This window comes from Tympanuchus pallidicinctus, unplaced genomic scaffold (assembly GCF_026119805.1).
Source record: "Tympanuchus pallidicinctus isolate F22 unplaced genomic scaffold, pur_lepc_1.0 scaffold15, whole genome shotgun sequence".
NCBI lineage: Eukaryota > Metazoa > Chordata > Aves > Galliformes > Phasianidae > Tympanuchus > Tympanuchus pallidicinctus.
The window spans coordinates 20952486-20980409 of record NW_026294669.1 but is presented as its reverse complement, the minus strand read 5'-3'; the positions used below and the strand labels follow the sequence as shown (position 1 = coordinate 20980409).

General features: G+C 45.0%; 2 protein-coding genes across 3 annotated transcripts in view; both read right to left on the bottom strand.

Annotated features, from left to right (window-relative positions):
- MTX2 (metaxin 2) overlaps nt 1-14053 on the bottom strand; it is a 32590-nt gene extending 18537 nt beyond the window's left edge. For both annotated transcript variants that reach the window (XM_052676004.1, XM_052676005.1), the window contains exons 1-2: nt 13840-14053; nt 887-934 (exon numbers count right to left, since the gene is read on the bottom strand). In XM_052676004.1, coding sequence (XP_052531964.1) covers nt 887-934; nt 13840-14038 — 247 coding nt within the window. In that variant the 5' untranslated portion in view covers nt 14039-14053. The remainder of the gene's footprint in view (nt 1-886; nt 935-13839) is intronic.
- Nucleotides 14054-26806: 12753 nt separating this feature from the next.
- Nucleotides 26807-27677, bottom strand: LOC128076997 (homeobox protein Hox-D1-like). Its single transcript, XM_052675621.1, has 2 exons — nt 27304-27677; nt 26807-27178 (listed from the first exon to the last, which is right to left on the bottom strand). The coding sequence occupies exons 1-2, from the start codon at nt 27665-27667 to the stop codon at nt 26922-26924; spliced, it is 621 nt and encodes a 206-aa protein (XP_052531581.1). The 5' UTR covers nt 27668-27677; the 3' UTR covers nt 26807-26921.
- Nucleotides 27678-27924: the final 247 nt, after the last annotated feature.

The following is a 27924-nucleotide window of genomic DNA, read 5'->3' as shown; positions in this document are numbered from 1 at the left end:
ACCCACAACTGTAAGTCACCCCAAGTTGCATTGCTTACATGCAAAAGAAGGAGCAAATGTATAATTGTTATGGAGCTAGGCTAGAAAACCTGCTATATTTTTTTTGAAGTACCAGGAATATTTCTCCTGCAAATGCAATTGCATTTATCATACACTACCAGCGACGTACGATAAAAACGCTCACAATTGAAAACCAAACACTTGAGCTTTATGCCAATTACTCTTCTTCTAATCAAAGTTAAATAAAACCGCATCTTCATAACTCCTCTGGCTAAAAAGTAAAAGCATTCGGAAAGCTATAAAAACGGCTTGCAGTTAATACTGCGCACTGTGTCTAGGTCTGTCACACAAAAGAAAGATGACAAGTTCACTGCAATAAAAATTCCATGCTTAGAAGACTAGGGCTGCTACCTATTAGTCTTCATTACTTTGCAGTCTTCTGACAACTGTAGCAGGCTGCTGAGCCCCAAATGGGGGCCATAATGTGATCTGATGATATATGAAGAGCTGCTAAAGGGAGCCTGAACCATCCTAGCCTATACATTTTAACAGTTCCTTTTTACTGAGAGCCCACTTTACCACAAGACTTCAAAAATCTGCTGCCTCAGCTATTGGTGCAGTAAATCTGCCAACTGTGCCTGCAACCACATCATTTTACACTGCCTACAGCAGCCAATATAATGAGTCAATAATAAACCAAGGACCTTATAGGCCATGAATAGCTGGTTTATATTGGCAGATGTAAGCGTAGCTCAAACCTCTGACCAGACAAACAACACAAAGGGCTCTTAACAGTTGCTGTGCTTCCTCGCAGTTAATTATCTTCGAGCACATTTAATAGGTTTTTAAAAATAGAGTAATTACTAATTGCGAAAAGCGTACCCACCCTTCAGCTGCTGATACAACGCAGCATTTTCAGGCCAAGGCTCTGCGGCTGCGGAAAGAAGAGGAATTAATTAGGCAAGCCAAACAACAACGCACTGCAGATGCTAACAGAACACAAACATTACCTAGAGCAGAACTCAAACTGCAAAGAGCTGACGTGAGATGTGATCTGCCCTGAGATGTCCCCCTCCCACTCTCTTCTGCTCGTAGGGGCGCAACACAGGGCAGAAAATTAAGCCTCAAAACTAAACGTTGCAGACAAAGCTAAAACCCAAGCTACGTTGCAGAATGGCTTCGCAATCACCACACAGCAAAAGCAGCCAGCTTCCTCTGCCATAGGGCGTCCTTGTGCACATTCCCGTCACAACTCTGGCCACTTGAGCAATTATTTATTAAGGTACAAAACAATGAATTCTGGAAATAACAGAAGAAATCACAGAGAGAGAAGCAAGAACCTCAAAACCAGACAGGAAGAATGCTCTGGGGAAATGGAAGAGCTCTGTGACCAACTGGCCTGATGCTGTACCCAAAGAGCGAGGTGTGCGGGCACAAGATGAACCCCACCAAGACCCGGGCTGCCTCCTGCCTTAAATTAAACACTGGCCAGCCCTGGCACTGCAGTGGCAATATTCATTTAACAAAACCTGCACCATCAGTCGCAAAGCAAAGAAACAGAAGACAATGACAGCTTCCAACTGAGAACCGTTGCAGTTCATCATATTCCACATGAATTTATGGGAAGGCAAAAATAATAAACTGCTAATGAGCACCGATTACATTAGCATTAGGATGGGTCACTGTATTGTGTGCAATGTCTCTGTTGCATTCTTTGTTAAATTCATTTTAGAAATCTATTCTTAGATACCAATTCAAACCTGGATTTGATCCCAACTAGGTATGTCGTATTTTAGCCTCACAAAGATTGCTTTTTAAAGCAATGAGGTGTCTAAATAACTATGCGTGCTTCAAACAGAATTCTGCCACCAGCTTCAGTAAGGTCATTATTTGTACCTTGGTCCTCAAGCTCCAAGAAAATACCAAAGATGTGGAAACTTGTATGGAAGTAACACAGCTGGAAAGCTTGTATCACTATGCGCAGTCCCGCAAAGGTCGCTACCTTTAACATGAAGGCACAGAGCTTACCAAAGCCACACTAGCAGGGGCATGAGAAAGCAACTAATCACCTCTACTTGTCAGGAAGAAATGTTTTATGTTTTATTGTAGCAGTTATTGGTTTTACACTCCTCCATTAAAGTTTTGCCCTGGAGTAAAAATTCTTGAGATGGAAGTACATTTACTTCTTGGAATAAAGAGAGACTAGGTATCATCTGCGGTACTGCAACCTTAAGCATTCAAAATAATTTATCTAAAATACATTTCTTCAGATCCACTCAAGTCTTGCAAGAACAAAAGTAATGAGGAAATTAAGAAAGCTAGTGCTGGACTTTAGCAAACTTACAGTGCTGACCTCTGGAACACTTACAGAAGTAAGCCACAAAAGGCACACTGCTCTTGTACATGGCAACACCCCACCGTGCCAGCAAACAGAGAGCATCCTTTTTCCATGCCCAAAATGGCACTGAGAACTCCAAACTGCATGCGCCCATTTCCACCCATAATTTTTGCCTGTTTTCAGATCGCCGTGCCAGATTTACATCCAGTTCTTGGATTCTGTCCCACGCTAGAAGAACAGGCACGTGGCTGACATGTCTCAGGCCCACAAAAATTAAATGAACTTTTCTTTTTCCAACAAGAGAGCTAAGTCTGTTTCAAGAAGTTCAAACACTAATTCCAGTCTGATCTTGGCACTGAGCTCCAGGCAGCCCTCAATACAAATCACAGCCTCTTGGCACACACAGTCCAACCAGACACAACTGCAAAGGCATTCTGCATCTGCGTTATAAACCAAAACACAAGCAGAATGTTTTTGTAACTTGCTGGCCTTTATCTGCTCACAATTTCCTCCCACATTCTACTGATCAAATACAGATTTTCACAAACTGTATTTGCTGAGGATCTGACCCTAACTCGGTCACTCATTGTATGAAGCTTTTACCACCAATCTTAGTATATACAGGAGCACACATCAAGCTAAAGGGAAGGAAAGCACATGGGCAGTTTTACACCTTTGCACCCACTCATCTAGCACACGGTTGTGAGCTAAAATTTGTCTTTTAACAAGTAAATGAAACAAGAACAGTCACATAAAAATCTCAGCCTCTCTTATCTGAACATCTGAACTCCAAAATTCAGCAGTTCTATGTGAAAGAAAGCACAGCAGCCCTGCACTCAGCATCTACCAGTCTCCAGAGGAGCTCCCAACTCCAAGCACACACGTGTGGACAAGGTGGCCACGTGCTCAGAGGCCTGGAACCAAAGCCTTCAGTTCTTCATGTCCAGGCTGATGAGGGACGAGCTAAAATCAGAGACCAGCCTCACAACTGCTGCAAGGCCAAAATCTGCAGCTCGGAGAGGCCAGAACCTGCTGGGGACAGAGGAAGAAGTCACTGAGGGGCACCACAAGCCTGTGCAAGAGGAGAAAAGGAGTAATGTGTATGGCAATGACTCCTGCTTTACGAATGTAGGTGAAGACATAATTTGTAGAATAATAGGCACTAATATTACACGCCGCTTCAGTTCTGTCATATTTCCAATCCATCAAGTTGATTAATGCCATAATAACTCCTCACAAGCTTATCATTTGTGCACTAATGAAGTCAAATCCAGTTTATCCTCTGGCAACTATAATCTTCTGGTCACTAGATGTTAGTTTCCCAGCTAAGGGAAGCTTTCCAAGACTACTAGGACAGAAGGAGAAAAAAGAGAAAATTGAGAAGAGAAAGAAAATTAACAAAGGCCATGTCAATTCAGTTTCAGAAGCTTTCAACACAGAACCACATTTATGTGTTAGATCCTACGCAATGCACACTTTCATCATTAACTGCTCGCAGGATGAAATAACTGCCTGGAAGTACACCTTCCAGGAACTGCTTTTCTCCTTAACTTATGAATAAGTAACCATCAGCTTCTTCCTTCTACCTCCAGAACGAGCAGAACCAAGACCAATGGGTCTGCCTCCCAGGCACATAACCTTTATTGAAGATTGCTTTCTCACCTTACTGACATTCTTCCCATGCTTAAGGAATTCAAACACTTAGTCTTTCATATGGATTGTCTGCTGTTTTTCAGGACATGTGAACCTCGTACTCTTGTCTTCCCCTATTTCTCTCCTTCTGTACTGCTTGCTTTCATGCCAGTTATAGGAAACTGGCATCTATGGATCAGTTCTCCCTATTATGTGCATCCAGAACAAGCACTGACTTCAAAAGTTACTGGCAAGTGAGAACTAAAAGCATATGGACACAGAAAGCATCACCACATAAGCCACACGAGCAAAGAATTCAGTGCCACAGAGGAAACAACCACTGAGGGGACCACCTACAAATAATCTTCTCTGGTTTTGTAAATCACTAAAAATAGATGAAAATTTCCCTAAGCTCAATGTATTTGTTAGTCAAAGTGTTCTACTTATTAACAGTTTAGCATAGAAAATATAGAATACAAAGTGCTAACAGGATTCTTCGGTGTCAAATTAGACTTTGAGAGAATCTCTGAGAACTGGTGTGTTGCATGTTCCCAGTGGAATTGTAATTACTCAGGTTTGCAGCTATCTATTAAAAGAGATCGCTAGCCTCATCTGTCATGTAAGAAAATGAATTACTGAATGTATCATTCTGCTCAAACAAAAAGCTTTTAAAGCACAGAACAAGACATGACAGTCATATGAAACTCGTTGCCACTAAAAAAGAACAGCATCAGGTGCATTTTTCAGGTTTTGCAGTGAAATGTTTTACTTAAGCTACACTAAGGTCAGAGATTATATCCAATTAACATCCCGACTTCAACATTTCCAGATGTTTCAGAGTTGTCATTTCAATAATAAGAGTTTATCAATCTAAATGCTTTTGGGACAGCAAGAGGGATGAATGCATTTAAGCCACAAGAAGAAAGCACTGGAATTCACTACCAGCAGGAGAAGGGCAGCTCACTCGAAGCTCACACATCTCAGTTCCAATTAATACTCTCAGAACAGGACAGGCTGTACCTCTCTGTGGTCCTTGCACACACGTGAATTTCAAGGTCAAAGAATGAGAGGCAGCAACAAATCCCCTCAGTGAAGTCTGTGACAAGGAAGGCACCATTTCCCAACACTTTCTGCAGCACTTCAGTCCCACCAGCTCCTTGACCAGACTGTTCCAACATCTTATTAGAGCACCAAATTTGGTTTCAACTCCTACATTCTAATAGCTGGGAAACTTCATCCCATGTCAATGCTGCCTGGATGGATGGGGAAACAGCCATTTTCATCCACTTTCCCCAAGCAGCTTCACAATGATGAAAGAGTTGAAATGAAATAAATGGCTTACAATTATACCTTTAATCCTGTTACTTAAAAAATAAGACTGACTGTGGAAATAAGTAGACATAAAACACTTTGCATGTTAAATTGTGGAATATGCTAAGCAAGAACGTAACAGTTTCAGAAGCCTAGCATGAATCGCCAGTTTCGACCATCACGGTACACGACGTGGTTTGCAGCACGAGCTCATTTAGCACAGGTCTGCAGGCTGCTCCTTCCTGATTATTGGGCACAGACATGAGAAACCTCCAGATGCAGGCATCTAAGCGCTCCCTCCTGCAAGGGAAATGAAGTTATTACCAGGAGAAAGAGCTCTGCAGGACGATGCTCAACTTGAAATTAAGCTGTTCCCAGCAATTAGCACAACCGTAGAATTTGGGTGGAGTGGGAATGTTTTTGGAAGGCAATGCAGATGTAAGTAATTTTCAGCTGTAAAGCCAAAATATGCCTAATCAGAGTCAAGGCTAAGGAGCTAACACCAAATGTTACTAGCCTGCAGATTATTTGTCAAGTGCTGAAACTACATAAAGGAAAGTAAACAAGACAATCTCTGCCTCAAGTATCCTGTAAACTAAAATCTCCTGAGTTCTCAGTTTGCCAGTAGCTTATCCCTCAACAGCTTCTTTCTGCTTCTGTAAATCACGCACCCAAATGACCAGCACCCTCTTTCATGCAGACCTCTGTATGAAATTACACAAGTGAAGCCAGGCCTGGGACAGAATCATTGCCCGCAACTGTAAGCAGAAGTTTACAGACCGTGCACAAATAAAGACAGCTTCTCTGAAGTCACCAGATTTGCATGGATCATTTCCCTTACTGTTATATTCTTAAGCACTTTGATATTAAACTTGCATAGAAAGGAGGAAAGCAAAAACATCTGTATTTACAAGTTTGGTTCACATAGCATTAAAGGCCTGTTAAAACAGCCAAGAGGCAAAATACTCTCTACTAAAACCTAAAAAAGTTAGCATTAATTTGAATCGCCGTATTCCAATATTACAGCTGGAGAAATTAACTTACGCATTATTTCCACACTGTTTCCTTTAGCCTCTCCCTAGGTACAGATTTGATTAAATTATAATGAGATACCTCAAAACTGTTTTCTCACACGAGTAAACACTACAAAGAAATCGAGTCCTACATCTGGCAGCATCCACATCCAACAGCATTATTTACAAGTCTCCAAGCACCGCGGAGCAGACATCGCAACAGTTGGGAAGGCATTCCTTGCCTGGCTTCCCCAGGCTGCTGCTACGGGAGCTGTGCTCAACCCAAAGGAACCACACTGAAAGCCAACCCACAGACTCCAGAAGGAAAAAGGATCATTAATAGCCTGATGCTGAGATGCATCAAAAAGAAGTAGGTAATCACTTTCTTCCCTTTTCGCAACGCAAAAGGTCACCTTTGCAGGGAGCGATACATTGTTTTAAAAGAAAATGCCAGGAACTGGTGCATTTCTAAATCTCTACTACAGGAATAAGGTGCAGAAATACATTTTGAATAATGCCATGAAGGCACACCCCGTCCATCACCCACGACCAGTAATATAAGTATGAGGAAGTTGTGGACTGACCACCTTGAGCCCCACTCAGTCAACCCACCCACACTGAGATCAGTGCCACGTAATTGGCCTGGTCCTGCAAACTGACAAGGGCCAAGAAGAAATGAGAGCACCAGCAGCTCCCTGGCACTGCTGACAGGGGATCAAGAAGTGTTTCACAGTGCCTTGCCAAATGAAAGCTAAACAGGACACATTAAATCATGTATCAAATAATTACATCATTTGCTTAAATCTATCCTGGTCCTCCTTCTCAGAGATATTACAATTCAGATAAATCATGGCTGCTCGGTAATTATTGATCAAGCAGACACTTCAATGCGAAGATTCAATCTGAGCAGCCATTCCCAAACTCAAGTTTCCTGCAGCAAAACGCTCACAGAGGCTGAGCACGACATGACTGCAGCAGCCATTTAGGATGAGACAATCTGCTCCTTAACCCTCCAAGAAAGCTATTAATGGCATGGATTGAAGCATTTGTCCAACTCCATTACTTTGAGCTGAGTGCCCAGAGCTTTGGCCCCTGGGTACTCGGCATGCTCCCTGCGAGGAGGCGGCCTGGTCACAGAGAGGCCACTGAAACCCAGCAGAGTCAAAATCATAAATACAAGTTGCTCCTAAATCAACATTTGGACTCCTTCAGAAAAGCGCAGAGTGCCAACTAATGATCTCAATAGATTTATTTCTCAAGTCTCGACAAGCTGGAGCTATTTTACTTATTCCTGATATTTAGCACAAATGCTCCATCTCAAAGAAACTCTGTAATTCTTTATCACAGCTTTTTATAGATCTCTAAATCAATCTCTTCCCTTTGCGTTACTCAAGTCCTTTGCCCCTGCCTGAAGACATAAAGCTCCATGCATAGGAGCTGCCCTGAAGAGGAGGACAGACGTCTGACACTCATGAATGTCCTAAGTGCCCTACTGGACTAGGACAATTCTTAGCCACATTGCCTACATTTTTATACTGTAAGTTAGCCTTTTGGGAAACTACTTTAGATTGAGAGCTCCTCATCCAAACAATTCAAACTCCTCCAATCCTAAGGATGCCTGGCAGGCAGACTGAAAGCCACTTCTGCCCCTGGGAGCTCCCTGCTTCATCCCCAGTGCCTTTACTCTGAGCCACGCCAGGGATCCAATCCACCTGTCCCAACAGACCTGCCCTCAGTATCCCTGGTCTTCTCCTAATGCCTCCCCCCATGCACTCTTCCTGCTCATCCAGTCCCAGCACTGTGGCCTTTCATTATGTCTGCCCTCCATTCCCTTTGTCCCATCTGACCCAAGGAGCCAAGGGCAGCACTGCCAGGAGGCACAAATGATGACAGCAGTGCTGAGAGCCTGGATCTCAGGTAGAGGAAAGAAGTGCAGAGATCTAAGGCAGGAGAGCAGCGAGGGGCAGCAATGCAGGCAGGGCTGGCAGTGGTGCAGCCAGCCAAGCACTGCTGCTGGTAAGGGGAAGGCACTGGTGCCTCTGCTGCTGCTGTAGGGCTCGAGATCTTCAGGTCAGCTCCCAGAAGAGACAATGATATTTGCAAAGCAAATGAGACAAAATCGAAGTAAGCGTTCCTTTTCATTTACTAATTTTCTTGTCATAGTCCTAGAGCAATCCTGTTTCCTGCCATGAGAAAACAAGAAGATACTACTTAGCAGAAAACATCTAATAGTAAAATCCTGATTAGAGGAAAACTGCTTTGTCTTAATGGAGCCAGAACCAACTATAGAGGGACATTCTATTATAAACTGTCATTAAATCGCTTCATAAAAACAAGAAGTAGCTAACTCAGAATGAAATATGTATAGTACTGCAGTTATTACAAAATAAAGTCATTTCTCCTCTGGCCTAACAAAAGATTAGACAGGCAATCCCTTCAAAGGACTGATTCAAATCAAGCTACAAAACGTACCTGTCTGAGCAAACTGGCAGGAGCCACCTAAGAGACTTTGCTCATGGCAGAAGAACAGGAGTTAAAGGCATCTCTTAGGTTGGATTACCTCCCCCTCCAAAAGAAAACAAAAAAGCCCACGTCCGTGTCCCCAGCCTGAAGTACATCCCAACACAAAACCAAAACAGCCTGACAAATTCAGTATTTACAAACCATCCCTCAACTACAAGCATTTCAGCAGCAGGCTGAAATACTGGACTGTCAGTATCAAGTAAAAACAGGAAACTATTTTTTTCACTGTATAATGGCACAAACTGTTCACATTCACACACGCACATTCTAGTGTACAAAATGCATGCCCAGCTTACATTTCATGCTTCTGTATGCAGGAGCAATGAAGGCAGGCAGTTTTCACTCTAGATGTTTTCTCTCAGCCAAACTGAAGCTTGCCTTAATACATAAAACGTGCACAGAAGAAATTTACTTTTGCTCTGGCATGTAACATTGCAGGTAGACTCAGTGAGAATGTAAAATATCTAAAGGCAGAAGGGCATCTGTTTTTCAAACCGCATTCATTTCCCTCAGCACTAAAACTGGCCAAAGACCTCTAGACATAACTCAGCTGCAATAAACAGAAGTAATTTTCCAGAGATCAAAGGACAAACAAGGATATTATTTTCTCTCTTTTTGATTGCTGATCTGAAACTAACGTGTGGGGGAAAAACATGCTAAGCATATTGAGTAATTCAGTGACAACTGAACAACATTTCAATAATCTCTTCAGGGTGACTTGAGCAGCCAACTTCTCCAAACTACCACAGTCAGAGTTTAATATTCTGCACCACTTGAAAGCTGGCACTCTAATTCTTCTTATAGCATAAATACCCATTTCCTACCCTGTTAAAATGTGATTGATGCTAAGCTACTCTAAACAAATTCCCTACCATACATCCAATTAATATTTGCAACAGTTCAGAAACTGATTATTCAAACTGCAGTATAACATGCTTGCAATTCACAGAACTATGGAAGTATTTATTATTCCCTGAGACACAGCATCAGTCTCTCTACATTCCTGAACAAGTGAACGCTTAAACGTCACTAAACCAAGCATCTGACTCCACGCAAGAGATAAAGTCATCAGTGCATAGTGCATCACTAAGGCATGACAGCAGCAGGTCATGCTCAGCACGCTGACATGCACACACGTTGCACAGACTGCTGAGCCTCTGCAGATGTGCCAACAGGCTGAGCCAGTGAGAAGCACAGAGAGGCTGAGCTGGAGGTGCTGGAGCTGGAAGCATGTTGCCCAGGGCTGTCACCAGCTGGGTTCTGAGCATCCCCAGGGACACAGATTCCAAAACTGCTCTGAGCAACCTGCGCCAATGTAAAATCAGATTCACAGTTTGGGGGTTGGGTTTTTTTTGTTTGTTTGTTTTTTCCCTCTCAATCAACCTTATCATTCCACTTATGCGTAACATAGTATAGTATTCACAACCACGTGTAGGAGGAGAAGGCTATTAGAACAGCCATTGTTATGTATGTTTTTCCTTTCAGATACACCATTTTTCATCCTCAAAAATACCAGTGAGACATTTAAACCTTCAGAGTACCAGAATAAAATATTCCCTGTGTCTATGCAAGGTCTCAGCAAACCTACAGGTGGGGGGTATTGGCCAAGATCCTGGATAACTTCTAGAAAAATTTTCCAATATGAACAAATTGAGCAATTTTTCCCTTATTTAATTTCAGTCTTGGAGTGATACATAATACAGAAGAGCCAGAAGGCCACGACCCACTGGCAAAGGTATTTATTATTTTCAAGGCAGATAGCTGCTTTTGACACTGATCTGCTTTTGGAAAGCAAAGGCAAGGTCATAATTTTGTTTTTAAAATGATTCAGTGGTGTAGTGGAAATGCTCAGTCGGGGCTTGAACCAGTGATTGAGCACCTGGTGGGATTGAGCACCCAGAGAGCTCAGGTGTATGCAATGCCTCTGACTAACTGGAAGGGGTGGAGCCAGGATCCATCCCTTCCCAGATCTCATTTAAGGGCTGGCAGTGGAGGTGAAGGTTTCTTGCTAGATATCCCTGCCTACTTGTGGCCTTCCAAAGGTAAGCAGTTTTTCTTCCTTTGTTTCTGTGTCTGCAGCTGCTGCATTTGGGCTTGTTCCAAGGATCCAAGTAACAGGCACTGTGATAACCAGGTAAAATCCCAAATGAGCAGTAAAAGTAATCTTCTGCTCCCTGCCCCTGAAAACCTAAAACCAGGTATTTGTAAAACAGAATGACCTTGGAACTACTTGCACCTTCCATAGTGGTGTGGCCTACCTGTACTTTGGGGGAGATTACTGGAGGCTAGGGGATTGGTAGTCCCCCCAGTAATGGGTGTATGGCATGCAGATACTGTAGTCAACATTCTAGTTTTAATTGCTAAGGGGACCTTAATCATGTCCCTGTGGCAAATCAGCTGCCCCCCTTTTGCTACCCAATATAGTTGTGCAGTCTCAGATATCAAGCCAAAGGGTAGGGCACAGACAGACAGGACATGCCCCAGTGCAAGCTGAAGTACTGACCCAGAACAGGAACATGGCCCATATCTTGCTGTAGAGGGCAGACCCATTCTTTCTGGTACCTCTGAAACATCTATACTACTTCCTGTGAGTCTCTTTGGGTCTACACGATCACTGGGAGGAGCAACATGCCATCAAAATGCTCTAATGACACTATAAGATCACCATGACCCAGTGGAGGAGTATATGCAACTGATGAAATATGAGCTGAACCCTCCCTGGTCCAAGCAACTGTGTGCCTCATGGAGACTCACTGAGTATTGGCCCACAAAAGAATATGAACTTCAACCATGAACCAATCATCAATTGTCTTGAATTTTGTTAACTGACACTCTGACAGGCAAATTCAACAAAGTGTGAAGGTCTACCTGATCATCATAATGGAAAGGGCTTACTTTTTAACCTGCTCAATCACTGGCTCACACCATGAAGAGGTGGAGCGTAGCAGAAATGCTAAGTCACAGCCTGGACCAGTGATTGCGCACCTGTTGGGAAGGCAGGACCAACCTAGGGGAGCTCAGGTGTATGCAATGCCTCTGAGTAACTGGAAGAGGTGCAGCCAAGGATACAGCCCTTCCCAGACCTCATTTAAGGGTTGGTAGTGGAGGCAAGGGTATCTTGCTGGAGATCCCTGTCTACCTGAGGATTTTCAAAGCTAAGCAGGCTGTTTTTCCTTTGTTTTTGCATCCATAGTTGCTGAATTTGGGCTTATCTTCACTGGCTGCAGCATAGGACTCTGCCACCCACTCTTACTGCTGTGTTTTCCATTGCATCATTGAGTTACAAGTGGACAGGTCCACAGCAAGGATTTGTACTGTACCTTCGATCAAGGTAAGCTGCTGCACATCCAGCAGATCAATGAAGTAAGCACTGAGCACTTCTGCTCAGTAAAAATATAGGAGCATTTGCAGCAATTTTGTATTACATACCTGCATGCTGTATTACCTAAAAACAAAAAAACTAGCATTGCTTAACCTGCATCTGACAGGTGAAAGATGAGGCTCTATGCTTACTAAAATTTAGGAAGGAAGCATATGAACACTACTGATGCTCTCAGAGACCCACATTCATAGCATAACTGTCATCACAATACTCTGAGGCTAGCAAAAGCAACCAACCCAAAGGGGAGGCAAGAATCTGCCCAGAAACAGAGGAAGAACAACTCAGAAAGGAAAGAATGGAAGGAACCAGACATTGCAGTATTTCTTGCTTATAGAGTTTAAAATACATGTTTTTTCTTGCACTATGCACATGCCAACATGCAATACAGCTTTGAGTCCCTATCTGTAATTCTAGTAAGAAAGTACCTGTTCTAAGATATTCATAAAGGCCACAGCAGACAAACACAACAGAATCAACTCCTACTCACATTTGTGATTATACTTGTTTCACAGTGTAAGTGAATGAAAAGTATTAAGGAGATCACAGTAGTAAATGGCATGGAGTGATGCTGACATACCATAATACCCATCATGTCCTGAGGTTTCTGGCTCTTAAAATGTAACTGCTCCCAGAGCTAACATCTGTGAATCAACAAGTCCCAACCCAAGAGCCTAGCACAACTTTAAGGATGCCTATGGGTACCCAATTTTGAGCCATCTGGGTTTCCCTTATCATACCGGCCACAAGCAAGCATGCTCTCAAAACTGAACTGGGGATCCTACATTAGAGCCTCTGTAGGCCCAGCGTTTGGGACAAACACTGGCTTCTTCCCAAACAGCTTGGCAGAAATAGTAATGCCATCTCCTTGCAGTATTTGCTCCTTATGGGCTCATGTAGCAGGAAGAAATAAGGACAGAGGCAACAGAAGAATGTGACCAATACACTGAGCGCTTTCTGAACTCCTCAGCCAGAAGCTAGCTGAGGTGCATGTTTGTTCCTTGAGAGCACTTCTGATAAAAAGTGTCGGTTATGCACATCACCTTCATTTATGACAAGGCTCACATTTGGTGCGTGTGGCCCAGCTGGGGCAAATCATAAGAGCAAATTATGTATTGCTGTACTTCTTAGCTTCGCAACAGCAACACAAGAAACGCAGCACTTGTGAAGGAACGTTATGAAATCAAAATGAAGGTGCCGCCTAGCACAGCTGGGAGCTGCAGGCTCGTTAAGTGAGCAGCGGCCGTGATGGCCGCCCGCAGGTGTGCGCTGCGCCATGGCAGCGGGAACCTGGCGAGGTGCCGTGGCGGCCGCCCAGCGGGACAAGTGCGTGCGGAGCAGGGCTCTGCACGGAGCTGCGGACAGCCGGCTTCCCTTGCAGTCCTTGGATAGCCGGCCGGTCGGCCGGCTCTCCTTCGGGCGCTCCCGAGCCTCGGAGAGGTCACGCAGGCTCCGGCCGCAGCAAGAGCACCGGGACCTCGGCGCCCAGCGAGATATCGCAGGCTGTGGCGGGGGACGGGGTCCGCCGCGGCCCGCGGGCGGCTGTCCCCGGCGCCCCTCCAGGCGGGGCCGAACGCACCCGCGATCACCAGCGGCCACCCCGGGCCGACACCCGCCCCACCGGCCGCCCGCCCGCCCCTCACCGGCCAGCTGGTTCATGAAGGCCTCCGCCACCAGCGACATGTTGCGCAGGGCGAGCCCCGCCGGGCTGAGGGCACAGGCAGGAACTGGGGCCGCGCCGCAAGGCCGTGCATCCGGGGCACGCCCCGCCGCCCGGCCCGCCTCCCGCCGCCAGCTCTCGCGGGGGCTTTGCGCGGCCGTCGCTCGCCGCGCGGGCGCCATTTGCGGCTCTGCTGCTGAGGGGGCGGGCTGACGCGGCGGCCCGAGGAGGGGAGCGGAGCGGAGCGGAGCTATGCGCTGGGGGGTGCGCGCGGGAAAGAAGCGGTGCCCGCAAGAAGCTGCTGCTGGGCCTGGGGGCGCCTCGCCGATGTGCTCGTGTCCCAAGTAAAAGCAAATTTTAAGACCGATAAAGAAATGCAGAGGGCTGAAGTACTGTGCGACTCCAGCGCGGGGACCTGCTGTTGGGAGCGCGTGCTGCGCGATGTGAGGGGGAGATTCATCTGGAAATGATACGCTGCAAAGCTGCGCGTGCAGCATTAGACCTAAATGCAAATGCAAACATTTCAAAGTGTGGGAGTGTGCTGTGAAGCCAAACAGCTTTAATTCCGTCCATTTAAGATCCTGTTCTTGGGGGTGGAGGGTACACAGCCCAGATCTTACTGTTCCTTAGTTCCACGCCATGAACCACAAATGACACATTCCCCATCTGCTAACGAAGGTTGCTGCACAGGCTGCAGCCTTTTTGCAGCCCTGTGTCAGCCACACAGAATTTCAGACTTCATAAAAGAGATATGTAACGTGAAGGACATTCTTATGTATTACAATACATGCTTTCCATGACAACTACAACTACCAAGAAAAACAACTTCACTGGGCTCTGTACGAGCTCTCTGCAGAACTTTTCCTTAAAGCTTTTAATAGGTAGAGGATAGAAACTTTGAGAGGATTATGAACAACCTCCTATTTGGGAAATTACATCTTAATCCCCTTCGTTAATCCAGACTGAGGAAAAACCCCTTTGAATTTGCACCCAATTGAAATGTTATCTGAGATACAACTTCATATTTAGCCGTGGTGTAATAATTCTCTTCCTTTGCCTGGAAATATAATCAAAAGAAAAGTGAAAACAAAACTACAGTCTGACAAATGGTAGCAGGAAACACTGGCCAACATCATGATGGATGAGAATATTTATCATAATTCTGAGTATTGTGATGGATTCTTGGGCTGACTTAGCCACATCTCTATCCAGTAAACAGTAGTAAAGCCTTTGCTCGGGGAGCGATGACATTTGTTATTTAACTTGTGACAGATGCCAAATCCTTCAGCAGTATAAACATGGCTGACATCTGAAATACTGCAGACACTTCAGCTTCATTCAAGGAGAAAAATGAAATAAGTGCACGTGGAAGGATAATTGCAGATGTTTTGCAGCTTTTTCTTGGTGATATATTATGTGTATACAACTTCAGTTATGGTCCTATGGAAAGGAGTCATGGCAAAGGTGCCCTGGACCAGCGGAGCAGCATCAAAGGACTTTTAAAAGTGCTCTGGATCCAACAAAGTCCCCAGTCGTGGGCAGTCTCTACTACTGAAGGAAAGTTGGTTTATCTAGCTCGCTCCACGTGACATGTAGAGGCAATAGATAAGGAGCTGAAAGGTGTAATTTCAGTCTGTTTTACCTTTTTTTTTTTTTTTTTTTTTAAATGATTTTATTTAAAAAAATTCAGTGTAGGTAAGAGCTACTGGCCCCAGAATCTGCTAAGTAAGGCAACTCAATCCATCTTCAGTTCCTCTGGCACTTACACTGTATGGAGCTTCAACACATGTGAGAACTTAATCCCAGTAGTTCTCTGAAGATAACAGAAACATCTAAATGTGGTTTAGAGTCTGAAAGCAGAAAAAAAAGATCAACCTCCAACTGCCTGAACTAATTGCAAATTAGGACAAGAACAAAGACATTAGTTGGGGCTGTGTGTCTTTGGAATATGTACCAACTGGATCATTCATTTTTTGACCTTTACAGAAATGATCAGTGAGCACAGGCATTAAATTAACTGAATCTGACAGGAGATGATTTCCAAGAATTACAGATGTTTTCTTATGGATCATACCAGCTATCTCCTTTTCAACATGTGAATGTTTCCTGAAGTGTTTTGTGGACAATAACTAAAGGGAATCAATTAAGAGTATAACTGCCTTTTCTTCGCCATGAGTTAAATTCTATGGTACAAACTTTGTGTTTTGAGATGTACATCTTGGCCTTGAACCACTATTAATGTCTTAGTCTTAATTCTGTGACATAAAGGTTATCTAAAGTTTAGGAAAATGCCATAATATTACATTATGAATACAATATGTGGATTGTTGTAAATGTCCCTGCCTTCAAAGTATGGCAATATAAAGATGCTCAGGCTCCCTTCTCTGTGACTGGAGATCAGGAATTGCTCATGGTGAGCCCAGCTTCTTTCAGGGCCATCATATACATTTCTTCAGCTGGCCATGCAATTCACAAGCTTCCTTCTGTAATATTTAATACCATGGAAAGCTTCCCACCTTTCACAGATTGCAAAGGCAAACAGCAGATCCCAAGATGAAAGTCCATCAGATTTCAATACTAACAGAAAGATGCACTTCAAGTTAGAATTTCAAGGGAAACTGAAGGGCAAAATTGGGTAATCTGCAGAACTTCGTATTTCAGAAGGTCAGCTGAAGTGGTGTAGCAGAAATGCTGAGTCATGGCTTGAATCAGTAATTGAGCACCTAGTGGGAAGACAGGGTCAACCCAGGGGAGCTCAGGTGCATGCAATGCCCTTGAGTGACTGGAAAGGGTGCACCCACGATCCACCCCTTCCCAGACCTCATTTAAGGGTTGGCAGTGGAAGAGGGGGAATTTTGTTGGAGGTTCCTGTGTGTCTGTGAACTTTCAAAGGTAAGCAGTTTTTCTTTCTTTGTTTCTGTGTCTATAGGTGTTTCATGTGAGCTTGTTCTCATTTGCTATAGTCTAGGATTGTGCGATTCTACTGTTATTGCTGTTCTTTTGATTGCGTTCTAACATTACTACATTACAAGTCAATGTAGCAGAACCACCTGTAAATAGGGATCTTGCCTTACAAAGGCACGCCCAGAAGATGAAGTACAGCCTTCATGTAACTCATCTCTTCTTGTGGGCTGTCTTTAGCAAGCAAGACGTTAATCCCTAGGGTTGACTTGTCCACCAGGGAAATAGGATTGTGTGGTGTGGCTGGTGCTTGAGAATAAGCTAAGTGGTAGTTAGGGATTCTCTCATTTAGAGGAAGCAAGCAAACCAGCACAGAAATGCCTTCTCCTTGCCTGGCACACTGCCATGTTGCCCCTCCAGTGTAATTTAAGGCATTCTATGCACTGGTCTGAATTATGCTGCCTGTCAGTGTCTTTAAAAAGCTATTATGGCTGCTGGAGATCCCTGCAATGAAAGAGGATTTGAGCATGTCCTTCCCTGCCAACACAATGAGTGCCAGGCAACAGCAGGAGGGTGTTTCTAGCATGACTTCGTGCCAGAGGTGATCTGCGTGCTAAGCAGCCTGGCAGAGCACCCAGAGCAGCAGAAACAGATGGATCTGGATTGACGTGATCAAATAGATCTCACAGGGTGTTTAGTGTGTTTGTCATGTGAGTGTTTGCCTGTCAACTGTTTCACGTAATTCACTGTTTTTCCATGTGAGGAGTGGTGCCAAAATCACCCAAGTATAAGGCTAAGTTACAAGGTTTTCAGTCCCAGAATTTAGTGAGCTTACTGAGATACTGCTCTGTGACAGATAGAAGTCAAGGCTGAGGCCTAACTCCCCCCTCCATAATTCCTGTCCATGTCTTTGGGAACTTGACATGCCCTATGGGAGCATCTAGAACTCAGTGAGAAGTAAAGGTGCTTCTATGGAAGTTCAGGTGTATTTTATAGTAGTTTACATTCCATGAATATTAACTGCAGGATGGTGAGATGTATGGGAACTGTTGATCACGACCTGAGCCTCTGATTGACCACCTGAGGTGAGCAATGAGTCAGCTGCAGGAGCACAGGTGAAGGTAATTCAGCTGTGCTACTGGAAGGGGTGGAGCAGTATAGAACATGATTTTTAGGAATATGCTTCCATAGCAGTGCAGCAGTTAGAGTATTAACACAACCACTTTGCACTTGTGGAAGATACTGCATACTTAGCTGACAAATCAACTAATGCTGATATATTTCCAATAACCCACGTGAGCATAAAAAGAGTTTTCACACTCTTTTAAGAGGTACAAGAATAGCGTTTCTGAAAGCAAAGAGTGGATCTTAAACTGAGTATGAAAGCAATTTGATAAATCATTTTCTTCTTGCTTTCTCACCTCCTTTCTTGCCTTCTTTTATTGAGCGTGGTCTGATTTTTTTTCAGGAGTACCAAGTCTCTTTTAGAGCATCTGTCATCCGCACAGCAGCACTGAGCAAGCATCAAAGCTACTGTGCGGAGATCCTCACTTCACTCTTTAATCACTGGGGGCATCATCAGCCCACAGGCTCTTGCATATCACTGTCATTCATGGCAATTGCTGAGGAGATTTTCCCCATGTTTTGAAACATGCAGATCTCCATCGGACTTCCCCTGATTTCCCTGCACATGCTCTCCCATGGCCATGGCTGCTTTCATCCATCTTCCCTGCTGTGCTGACCTTTTGGCTCTCTTGGGTCCAACCTGTAGTAACAGACTGATTCCATACTTGTCCATCTTTTCTGAATTTCTAATTGATGAGACAAATATTAATTCATCTATTTATTTGTTTATTATTTGTTTAATTTGAAGTACAGCTCACAGTTGCATTGCTTAAGCTGCAGGAATGTCAAAGCAGCAGTTATGGCTCCAACTGGCAGTAGCAATTGCTCTAAATGTTCATCTTGATGTTTGTGTAGCTCACACAGCTGCTAAATCCTGAATCATCTTGTTAATGAAAGTCAGAATAATTGCTCACAGTTTGACTGCAGGCACAGGTTAGGCAAGTCTTCTCAAACTCTGGAGATGGTATCTGTAAAATTAAGGAGCTGCAGCTGAGCTCAGTTTCTGGACAAGTGTGGTAAATACTGAGGGGGTTTATTAATTCATCAGAGCTCCTTGTAAGATGGTCTGAATCCTTCTCTGGAGGCCAGCATAGAAAGAATTAACTTTCTTCTTCCTGTGGAAACGATCACAACTGCCTACCCTGTATAGAGGGAAGAGGCAGCTGTAATGAATTATTTATCTGTAGCGCACTATAAGGGATGTGCTGTGATTAATTGTAGAGCTGGGCAGGAAATAGTTTCCTCATCCCGAAAGATTTTTTTAGATTAAAAATGTGCTGTTATTTCACACTAGGATAAAACCCCAACTCTTGTAACAGTTTTAGAAGTAGAAGACCAAAACAACACACATAAAAAAGTCTAGTATGTACAACTCTAGCAAAATAAGAGCCCAATAGAAATTTTTCCACAGCTGAGAAAAAAGTTTGCTATGGAGTTCCTGGGGATTGACCCACAGCATAGCCCCAAGCTGTGAGCAGGTGAGGAGCTTTCCTGGCTGAGAGCTTGGCACCAACCAAGGCATTGGTGCAGGGTCGCAAATGTCACTAATCGCATGTGTGTGCCCCAGCTGCTGAGCCAGGGCAGGGTAGAGTTCATGGCTGCTCTTTCGGAGGCACTGTGAATCTCACTGCAATGAAGAGCTGTGACTGGCTCTGCCCAAATGCTTGGTCCTTAGAGCAGCATCTGTTGTTTGTATTGCACCCTTCTGTTTTTACAGAGAAAAGCTATGGAGCTGAGTCATATTCTATGAACCTGTTTGCTTACAGATGTGAAATCTCCTTTTCTAAAAAAACATAGAGGGAAGGGAGGTTTTTATTCTTGTTATTCACTCCCCCATGTGCTTCGTAAATAAGAGGCTTTTCTCATGATTGTTTCCAACGCTTCCAGTTTAAACATGTAGCCTGACTGTACAGGAGTGCCCTGGTGTATTTCTGAGGGAGGCTGAAAATTGATTCGCTAGGTGTGATGTAGCAGAAACTTCAGAAGTAGAATCTATGCCATTTAGAATCACTGTCTTGATCCATAAAAGGGAAGGGAAAGCTTTTCTGTATCTTCATTACAGCTGTAGAAGTTCATACTTGACACAGTTTCTCCCCGGGGTGTAACTGTGGTGAAGGAAAAAAAATGATGGTGACTGACATGACTTGAATGTATCTACATTAAAAACATATGGTCTTGTTAGCAATAGGTATGAGCTGGTGAGGCTGGCTACCTCCAGAGATTTGTAAGGCCATGTGGCAGAGCAGATTGATCCCTTCCCTGGTTGTAGTAGAAGGATGTGAGAAAAGCACCAGGTGTCTCCTTTGATCTTTCTTAAGGCCAAGCAGCCAGAAATAAGAAGTTCATGCTGTGTGAGGAAATAGTGCTCATTTAGTAGTGTGGTGATGATTTCAGAATATTTTATGAAGAATATGTACTTTGAAGGTTTTTGAACACTGATGCAGAAGAGTTTTGAGCCACATGAATCAGACTTAGCTTCCACAAACATTCAAAGAGCAAAGGCGAACTGAATTCCAGTCCAATCCAGCTAACAGCCACGTGTAACATTCCCAATCCATTATTTCCTCTTAATTCCCCAAAGGCTAGCAAATGTACAAGGCTAATATTGTTAGAATCTGAAGTTGTCTTAGTTGTTTAGAATTAAATTTATTTAGTAAAATGAATACCTGGCTTTGCCAATATATCTCAGCTCTGGTGAGGGAGCTTTGTGCTTCTGGGTCATACGGTCAGTCAGCCTGGACTTTCAACGCAGCTGAATGTAGTCTGGAAACAGCATGAGAATTCCTGAGTGGTGAGCTCTGTGCAGTATGGGGTGTGGGTTACAATGCTGACTGTGCACTCTTCTTGTGGGAGGCTTGTCTGCAAGGTTTGCATCACTGTGGTGTCGTGCAGAAAGGAGTAGAATGACTCGAGTAAACTTCTTTTAGCAGGGTGAAGGAGATGGACAGAGTTGGCTATCACTGCCTCAGCACTGAGCTTCTACTGCTGTCTCAGACTCCTCGAATGCAACTCCAAGTGGAGCCTCTTGAGAGCAATGCATGGTGGAAGATCAGGACGCTTTAATGATTTCTCCTATAAGGAGATGGTTACCATCATTAGGGTGGCAATATTCAGCTTGGTCTTGCTCAGGCTGCAGAATGAAAGTGATAGCACTGGCTTTCACACAGTGCAATCTTACTAAATAACAGATAGGTCTTTAGAACTGGATAGTTTTGTGGGTTTTTTTAATAACCATAATGTTTGGCCTGTTCAGTTCTAGACCCTGTAGTCATTCTGAAGCAAAAATATACCTTCAGAAGCAATGAAGCCCAAGTCTTCCAGGAGAGAAATCACTGGCTCTGCTGTAGTGCCTCCTACCTGAAAGACTGTACAGGCTGCATGAAGGGGGGCCTCCTCTTTTCAGTGACTTAAAAGCAGAGCACGTTTTGGTGGCACTCTGAGTTTATGGACTTCAGCTATCACAGATATCGACCTAGGCAGTGTCAGCCCTGGGCTCATTTATGCTTCTCTTATCCACTTACCATACAACAGGTTTTAGGAAACGAAGGCTGGTGGTGACTGGAGATCCAGATGTCCCAGTCCAGATGCGACTGCTGCTAACAACATCCAGGTATGCCATCATTAATTTATAAAATTCAAGGGGCTTCAAATTTAGGAAAAAGTAGTCAGAAGAAAAGGGCAGAGCCATGCCTTTGAAAGCGTGACTGTCTGCCTCTGAGGTAGATGAGGTCACAGATGACACAGCAGCAAAGTAGATAGCATTGATAACATGCAGAGAGGATGCGGCGCATTTATTTTTATCACATTTATGATCATCCCCAGAGTTGTGATGGTTCTTCTCTCATGTGGCTCTTGTTATAACAATTCACGCTTGCGAGTTATCAAATCACATTAGCCAATCTACTTAGTACTACTTTTGAAGAGCAACCAGAAGCACCAGGTGGTCCATTTCTCGAGTGAGACGTGACTTTGAGGGTGTTCAACAGCCCTGTACTCTTTTCTTTTTAAGAGGCTGCCTGCTCGTGTTAAAGTGAAAGTCTCAACACCAGTTACAATTACAACACTTCACAAAATCTTGTTCTTAGTGTAGGACATAACTATATTGTGTGTGTGGAGTTTTGGGGTCTAGTTTCTCCAGTGTAAGAAAATAGGTGTGATAGCCCGCTGCCATCGTGTATTCACACACATTCAGTCAAATTAATTATTAAAGAGGTATATAGGGCTTAATGACAGGCTATTAACATTGTGGATAATTGTCTTTGGGTTTGATACACTGGGATGTTGAAGGATGTGCCTCCATGTAAATGTTTTAACTTATAACTCCATAAATGTGTAGGTTTTTTAAATCGTTTGCATATCTGTGCTTAACATATGGATCTGATACCAGCAAATGCTAGGAGTGAAGACAGTGTCCACTATCTGAACAGTAACTGGGTGAAATCTGATCTTGAGCAGCCATTAAAAAATTTAGTGAGATTTTTATCTGTTCTCAAGTACCACTCTAAACTTTATTGTGTTTAATCTAGTTTACTTGTTAAAGGAACATAAAAAGAGACATTAGGAATGCAGATTTAGTGTCGTACAATCTTCAAGATGAAGAGTAATGGCTGGGAAGCCTTAACTCTCAGGCTCTGCTCCTATACTAATGTCACAAAAATCATATTACTGGGATGCAGCTATCTTTCATAGGCAGCAGAGGCAGAATGGATGGCTCCTTTCCCTCAGCAGGAGCAGCTATCCTGATCCAATGTGAAGAGCCAGAGCAGGGTCAATTGAGCCATCGCCAGGGCCTTGCTCTCAGCAGAGCTGCAGGGATGTGAGCACTCTGACAGGTATGTCCTCATATGCTGGGCATATCCTTGTGAGGCCAGGGGTCAGATAGCCTGGGTATGGTCTGCTTTGCCTTTTTTATAAGGCATGATATGTCACCCCAGCTAAAAGTGCCCTGGTCTCCAGGATAAAGTGAAATTTCTTTTGTTTTATTATTTGTAACATTATGGAAGGATAGTTAAAAGACATTTTTCCTCAGTGGTGTGAAGACTGATAGACCAACGTGAATTCTATTTGTTCATGAGTCTGCTTATAGTTTTTCAATCTGTTAATCACCAGGGAAACAAAAGCACAAGGAAAAAAAGTTGTTTATGAAAAGCTCTTTTGTGAGCCTATGGCATAATTCTTTCAGCGCGGAGGAACAAGTTGTTCTCAGGGCTGTACCTGAGTTCTCATCACTCTATACAGGTGTCAGTGTAAGCCAAGGAAGACTCAAATGTAGCCCAGCTGAGGGTTATTTTGTTCATTTGGCTGGTGCTCAAGAACAAAAAATAACTTTTGAATAAGAATAAAATAGAGTAAAGCATGTGTGGTAAGTGTATTTTCCTGTATATTGCCCAGAATTATTCCAGGGGTGCTTCATAGGAACAGTGTTGACCAGCAGGCACCAGATAGGGAACAAAATGATGACTGACTTGATTCACTTCTTTCATTGTGTTTCCTTCTCCTGGCTGAAGGCTCCTCTAGCTCAGTGACTTTAGGAAAAGTAATAAGAAATGTTGTTTGAGGCTAGTCACATATACATATCTGGGGTCATATATCGCCAATAGAATGAGTTTCCCATAAACTTCAGTTGCCTATTAATGCTAACCTGGTACCAATCAGGGTTTCTCTCCACACCTCTGACTTCCTGGCCATCAGGGATTTGCAACTGTTCTTAGGACTCACTGGAATTTAGGCTAGCAGAGCAGTCCAGGACAAATCACAAGCATGATTTATTAGCTGCTAGTGACAAATGGTTGGACCTACAAGGAAGCCTTTCCATTTTGTAATTTTGCCTGCAAATATTTTTCTTAAAAGAAGTAATAGCCTGGTTTATTCTGCTAATAATCTGTACTGTTTTATGTGTAAGCCATTGTTCCAGACTTTACCAATAAATGGAGGAAATGGCACACTTTTAAAAGGAGATTAAATTGTGGCGAGTGGGCTGCATGTTTGTATTTTCTGGCTTACTGTTGTGTCTTTGATGCTCAAAATAAACTTGTATGTGCAGCTGATGCCATAAACCAGAGCAGTGGGTTTGACCCCCCAAAAAAGCATTCCCTATTGCGTGTTTGCACATGATTGCTTGTTCACTCAGTTCTGCATTGACTGTTGGATACCAAAGCAAGCCTGGCTCCTGGCCTGAATTCAGCTTTCAAAGAGGTGTGATCATCTGTTATCACTTACCTAGCCAAAGGATAGCCACTCTACAGGTTTGTATATAAGAATGGTAATTTAACAGCTTTTTTTCTCCTTGGAAGCTTTCCAGATCAATTGTTTTGTTCTGTTTCAAGCGAAATGGGAACATATTTAAAAAAAAATAATAAATTATATTGTTCATATCCCTTTGGTAGGCTGTGGCTCTTTGAGCAATAGTTGGTAGGCACAAGTTAATGTTAGGCTAAAACAGAATGATCTCTTTGTTTCTAATGTCGTTGAAGGGTAAATAAGGCCAGGAAATAATATTTTCATGAGTTTTGGTATGTTATGTGGTGGGAGGTGTTTACTGAGGGAAGTGAGGAATATTTTGTTCTGCCTCTGGTGAGAATTACAGTCGTGCTCTTACTTCTATCTGCGGAACCTAAATCCCACTTCCAACTGTTAGGCATCAAATGGAATGTGTGAGATGCAACTCTTGGGACGTTAAGTGAGTGAATCTTAGACCTTATCTATTTATTTGTCTCCTGTGTGCTCCCATGTATATCACAGGCATTTTTATTTAATTATTCTGGAACTGGCACGACTCACATTACCTCTGTCCTCTGGGTATCTTGCTGACATAACAGTGTGAAGGAGTAATGGCTTATATAGTAAAAACTGGTTGTTAGGAAGAGGGATGCCATTAAACTGTCCCTGTTTAGTAGCAGAAATTACACTTAATACTAAGTACCAGTTTTAAAACAGAACATGGTTGTGTTCAGACCAGCGAATTCATTCAGACAGCCATAAAAGGCTTGTAAGGTCTCATCTTAATTTGCAAGTAAATCTCCATATATTCAGGCTGTGCCACTTTGATACAGAACTGTGCTGTACTACAAGGCTGGCACGTGTATTTACTTAGTGGAGAAAATATATGGCATGGAAACTCTCTTTATGAAAGACTTTGTGTGGTCTAATGGCCTGATTCAGCACACTGAAACCAATGCAAACCTTTCTGCCTGTTTTGGGAATGCAGGAACGTGCCACCAATGTGGAAAACATTCCTCGGGCTGGGAGTGACCAGCACAAATGTCAAAATCATTAAGAAAATAACAGGCTGACAGACCAGCAGCCCCACAGGCATGTGACACATTTGCAGGCAACTGAAAACACAGCTGTTGTCTGAAGATTGTGTGTGAACCAGATGCTCTTAGAAAGCTAGAGGCTATCCTGTTGCATGTAGATGTGTTGTGTTTCTTCAAATCTACAAACAGTGGATTTGGTGTAAAATGTACCTAAAAAGGAACTGAAAAGAGCTGGTTTGTAATTGATTCGCTTTTAATAATTATATGTAATGTAATATCCATGAACTTAATCACATCTTGCTTTATTCTAAATAGCTTCTTCTCAAAAACAGCTGGCAGGAATAATATTTCCTGTTCTTTAATAAATGATGAACAGAATAAAAGCTTGTTTGGGGTCAGTGCTTTACCAAGGGACTGCCCATCCTTTATTTTGGAGGTTTGTATCTTGGTACAAATTTCATACCAGCAGCTCCACCCTGGGAATTCTTTATGGTTTGTGCATCAGCTCTTTGGAAGTGAGCTGTAACACTGTGCACAAAACCTAAAAGTCTCTGTGTGCAAGCATGGCCATGAGCCCCTGCCTGGGGTATGGTATGTAACCAGAACAGAAATCCCAGCAGCTGGTGGTAGCTGGAGCTGCTTTCCAGGTCCTGCAGATCCCTTTCTCAGTGCTGTGCTTTTCTTTCACCTGAGTGAAATCTGAAGCAAACTCCCAAGCTTTATTGTCCCTTGAATCCAGCTGGCATTCTTATCTGTGTGACTGTTATACATTCCCAGTCAGCAGCCAGGTGATGGAAAAGCCTCTGAATCCAGCTTCTCTGTCTACTTCAATACCATCATTTCACCACTGGGAAAGGTGAAATGCAGAGAAGTGAGGATTGCTGGTGAATGTTGCACTTAAGTGGAGTAGCTGGGGTTGTCACCACTCTGGAACTGGTTCTCTGAGAGAGAGACCTAGGAACTCCCGTGCTGGCACTGGTAGGGGTCTGCAGTCAAACCCAAATATCTTGATGTGCTTTAACAGCTCTTAGTGTTTGCAGGCTGTCTAAATATGGTACTCTTCTTTAGACATTAGGTACAGTAAGGCTTGGGAGAGCCCCAATCTCATGACAGGCTCTATGTTGTCCTTGTCTTGATACTGGGAGGCAGCAGAGTGGGTGCTGGCCCTGCAGGGGGCATGCAGGGCTGCCTTTCTCCTAGTGAACCAGTTGTTTGAGGTTTCTCTCACAGATTTTGTACTAAATCAACCACATACCAAAAGGGCATGGAAACTAGTGAGGAATGAGTACAAGTAAGCTCTCTTCATACCAATTTTGCACAGGGAGGGAGGAAAACGGGGATACTTTCCTAAAAAGGGATTTTTGCTACACTTGCTAATGGTATACATCCCCCCTTTTCCTGCGAGGGGGGAATCGTCCTGTTCTGCTTTGCCCCGATGGGGACCGGCCCCCGCTGCCCCCCGGCCCGGCCGAGGCACCGGGTACGGCTCGGGGAGGCGGCGGGGCAGGGCTACGGCTCCAGCCGGGGGCGGCCCAGGGGAGCCCGGGCCGGGGGCTGCGGTCCTGCCCGCCCCCGGCTCCGTATCGGCTCTGCGGTGCGACTCTTCGGGGCTCTCTTCCGGCTCTTTCGTCCCCCCGCAAAACGACGAAGTTGAGCGGCGGCGCTTCGTAGCGACCTCTCTCCCCCATTATCCCCTTCAGTACAACCGGAGTAAAGCAGCGGCGGTACGGAGAGGAGCGCGGAGCCTCCCGCAGCATCCCCGCGGCGCGCCGTGGCGGCGGGCTCAGGCGGTGCCGCCCGGGGCTGCCCGCGGCGCTGCGGTGGGGCCGGGCAGCGCCTCTCGCTCGCGCTTCTTCTGCTTCATGCGGCGGTTCTGGAACCACACCTTCACCTGGGCGTCGCGGAGGTGCAGCGAGCGGGCCACCTCGAGGCGGCGGGCCCGCGACAGGTAGCGGCTGAAATGAAACTCCTTCTCCAGCTCCGTGAGCTGCCGAGTGCTGAAGCCAGTGCGCAGGGAGCAGGCTGGGGGCGCCGCGCTGCCTGCAACGCCGAAAAACACGAGAAACAGCGCGCTTCGGCGGGGGCACGGAGGGTCGGGGCGGGGGTCTGGGCAGAGGGAGCAGAGATGAGAGTGAGCCCCGCCCGCGCCCCGCCGCCACACTCACTTCTGCCGGGCGTGCTCCGCTTCATCCGCATCCACTCGAAGGCGCGGGGCTCCGGCGGGGCCGCCCCCGGGGTGGGACAGCAAGAGCGTGGCTTTTCGGGCTCCGGCGACGTCGGGCGGCCGCTCCCGGCGCAGAGGGACTCGGCGGGACCCGGACACGTGGCCCCGCGGGGCTGCTGGCAGCCGGAGGCAGGGCCGGCCGCGTACCCCGCCGCCCCGACGCAAATAGCCAACGGAGGATGCGCGGAGCTGGCCGCTGTGCTCAGCACTGGGAAGGCGTCGAGCCCCCGCCGGGAGCAGGGGGACGGAGGGGTCCCGTGGCACAGCCCGGGCGAGAGGACGATGGGGAAATAGCCCAGGTCCATGCCTGCGCGGACAGCACCACGCTACCCCCACCCCCCGACGGGGCAATATTGCCCTGATATAGGGCCGGAGCGGAGGCACGTCCCGCCCCGCGACCAATGGGAGCCCGGCGGGGGCAGCCCGCACCGGGTGTCCCGGACGTCGCCGGTGCCCTGCCCGCTCCCTGCTGCCCGCGGTCGATGCGGGGGCAGCGCACCTCGAGCGCCCAGGCGTGACCCTACGACGGTCTGGCCTTGAGACGGAGGGGACGGCGCCGGGA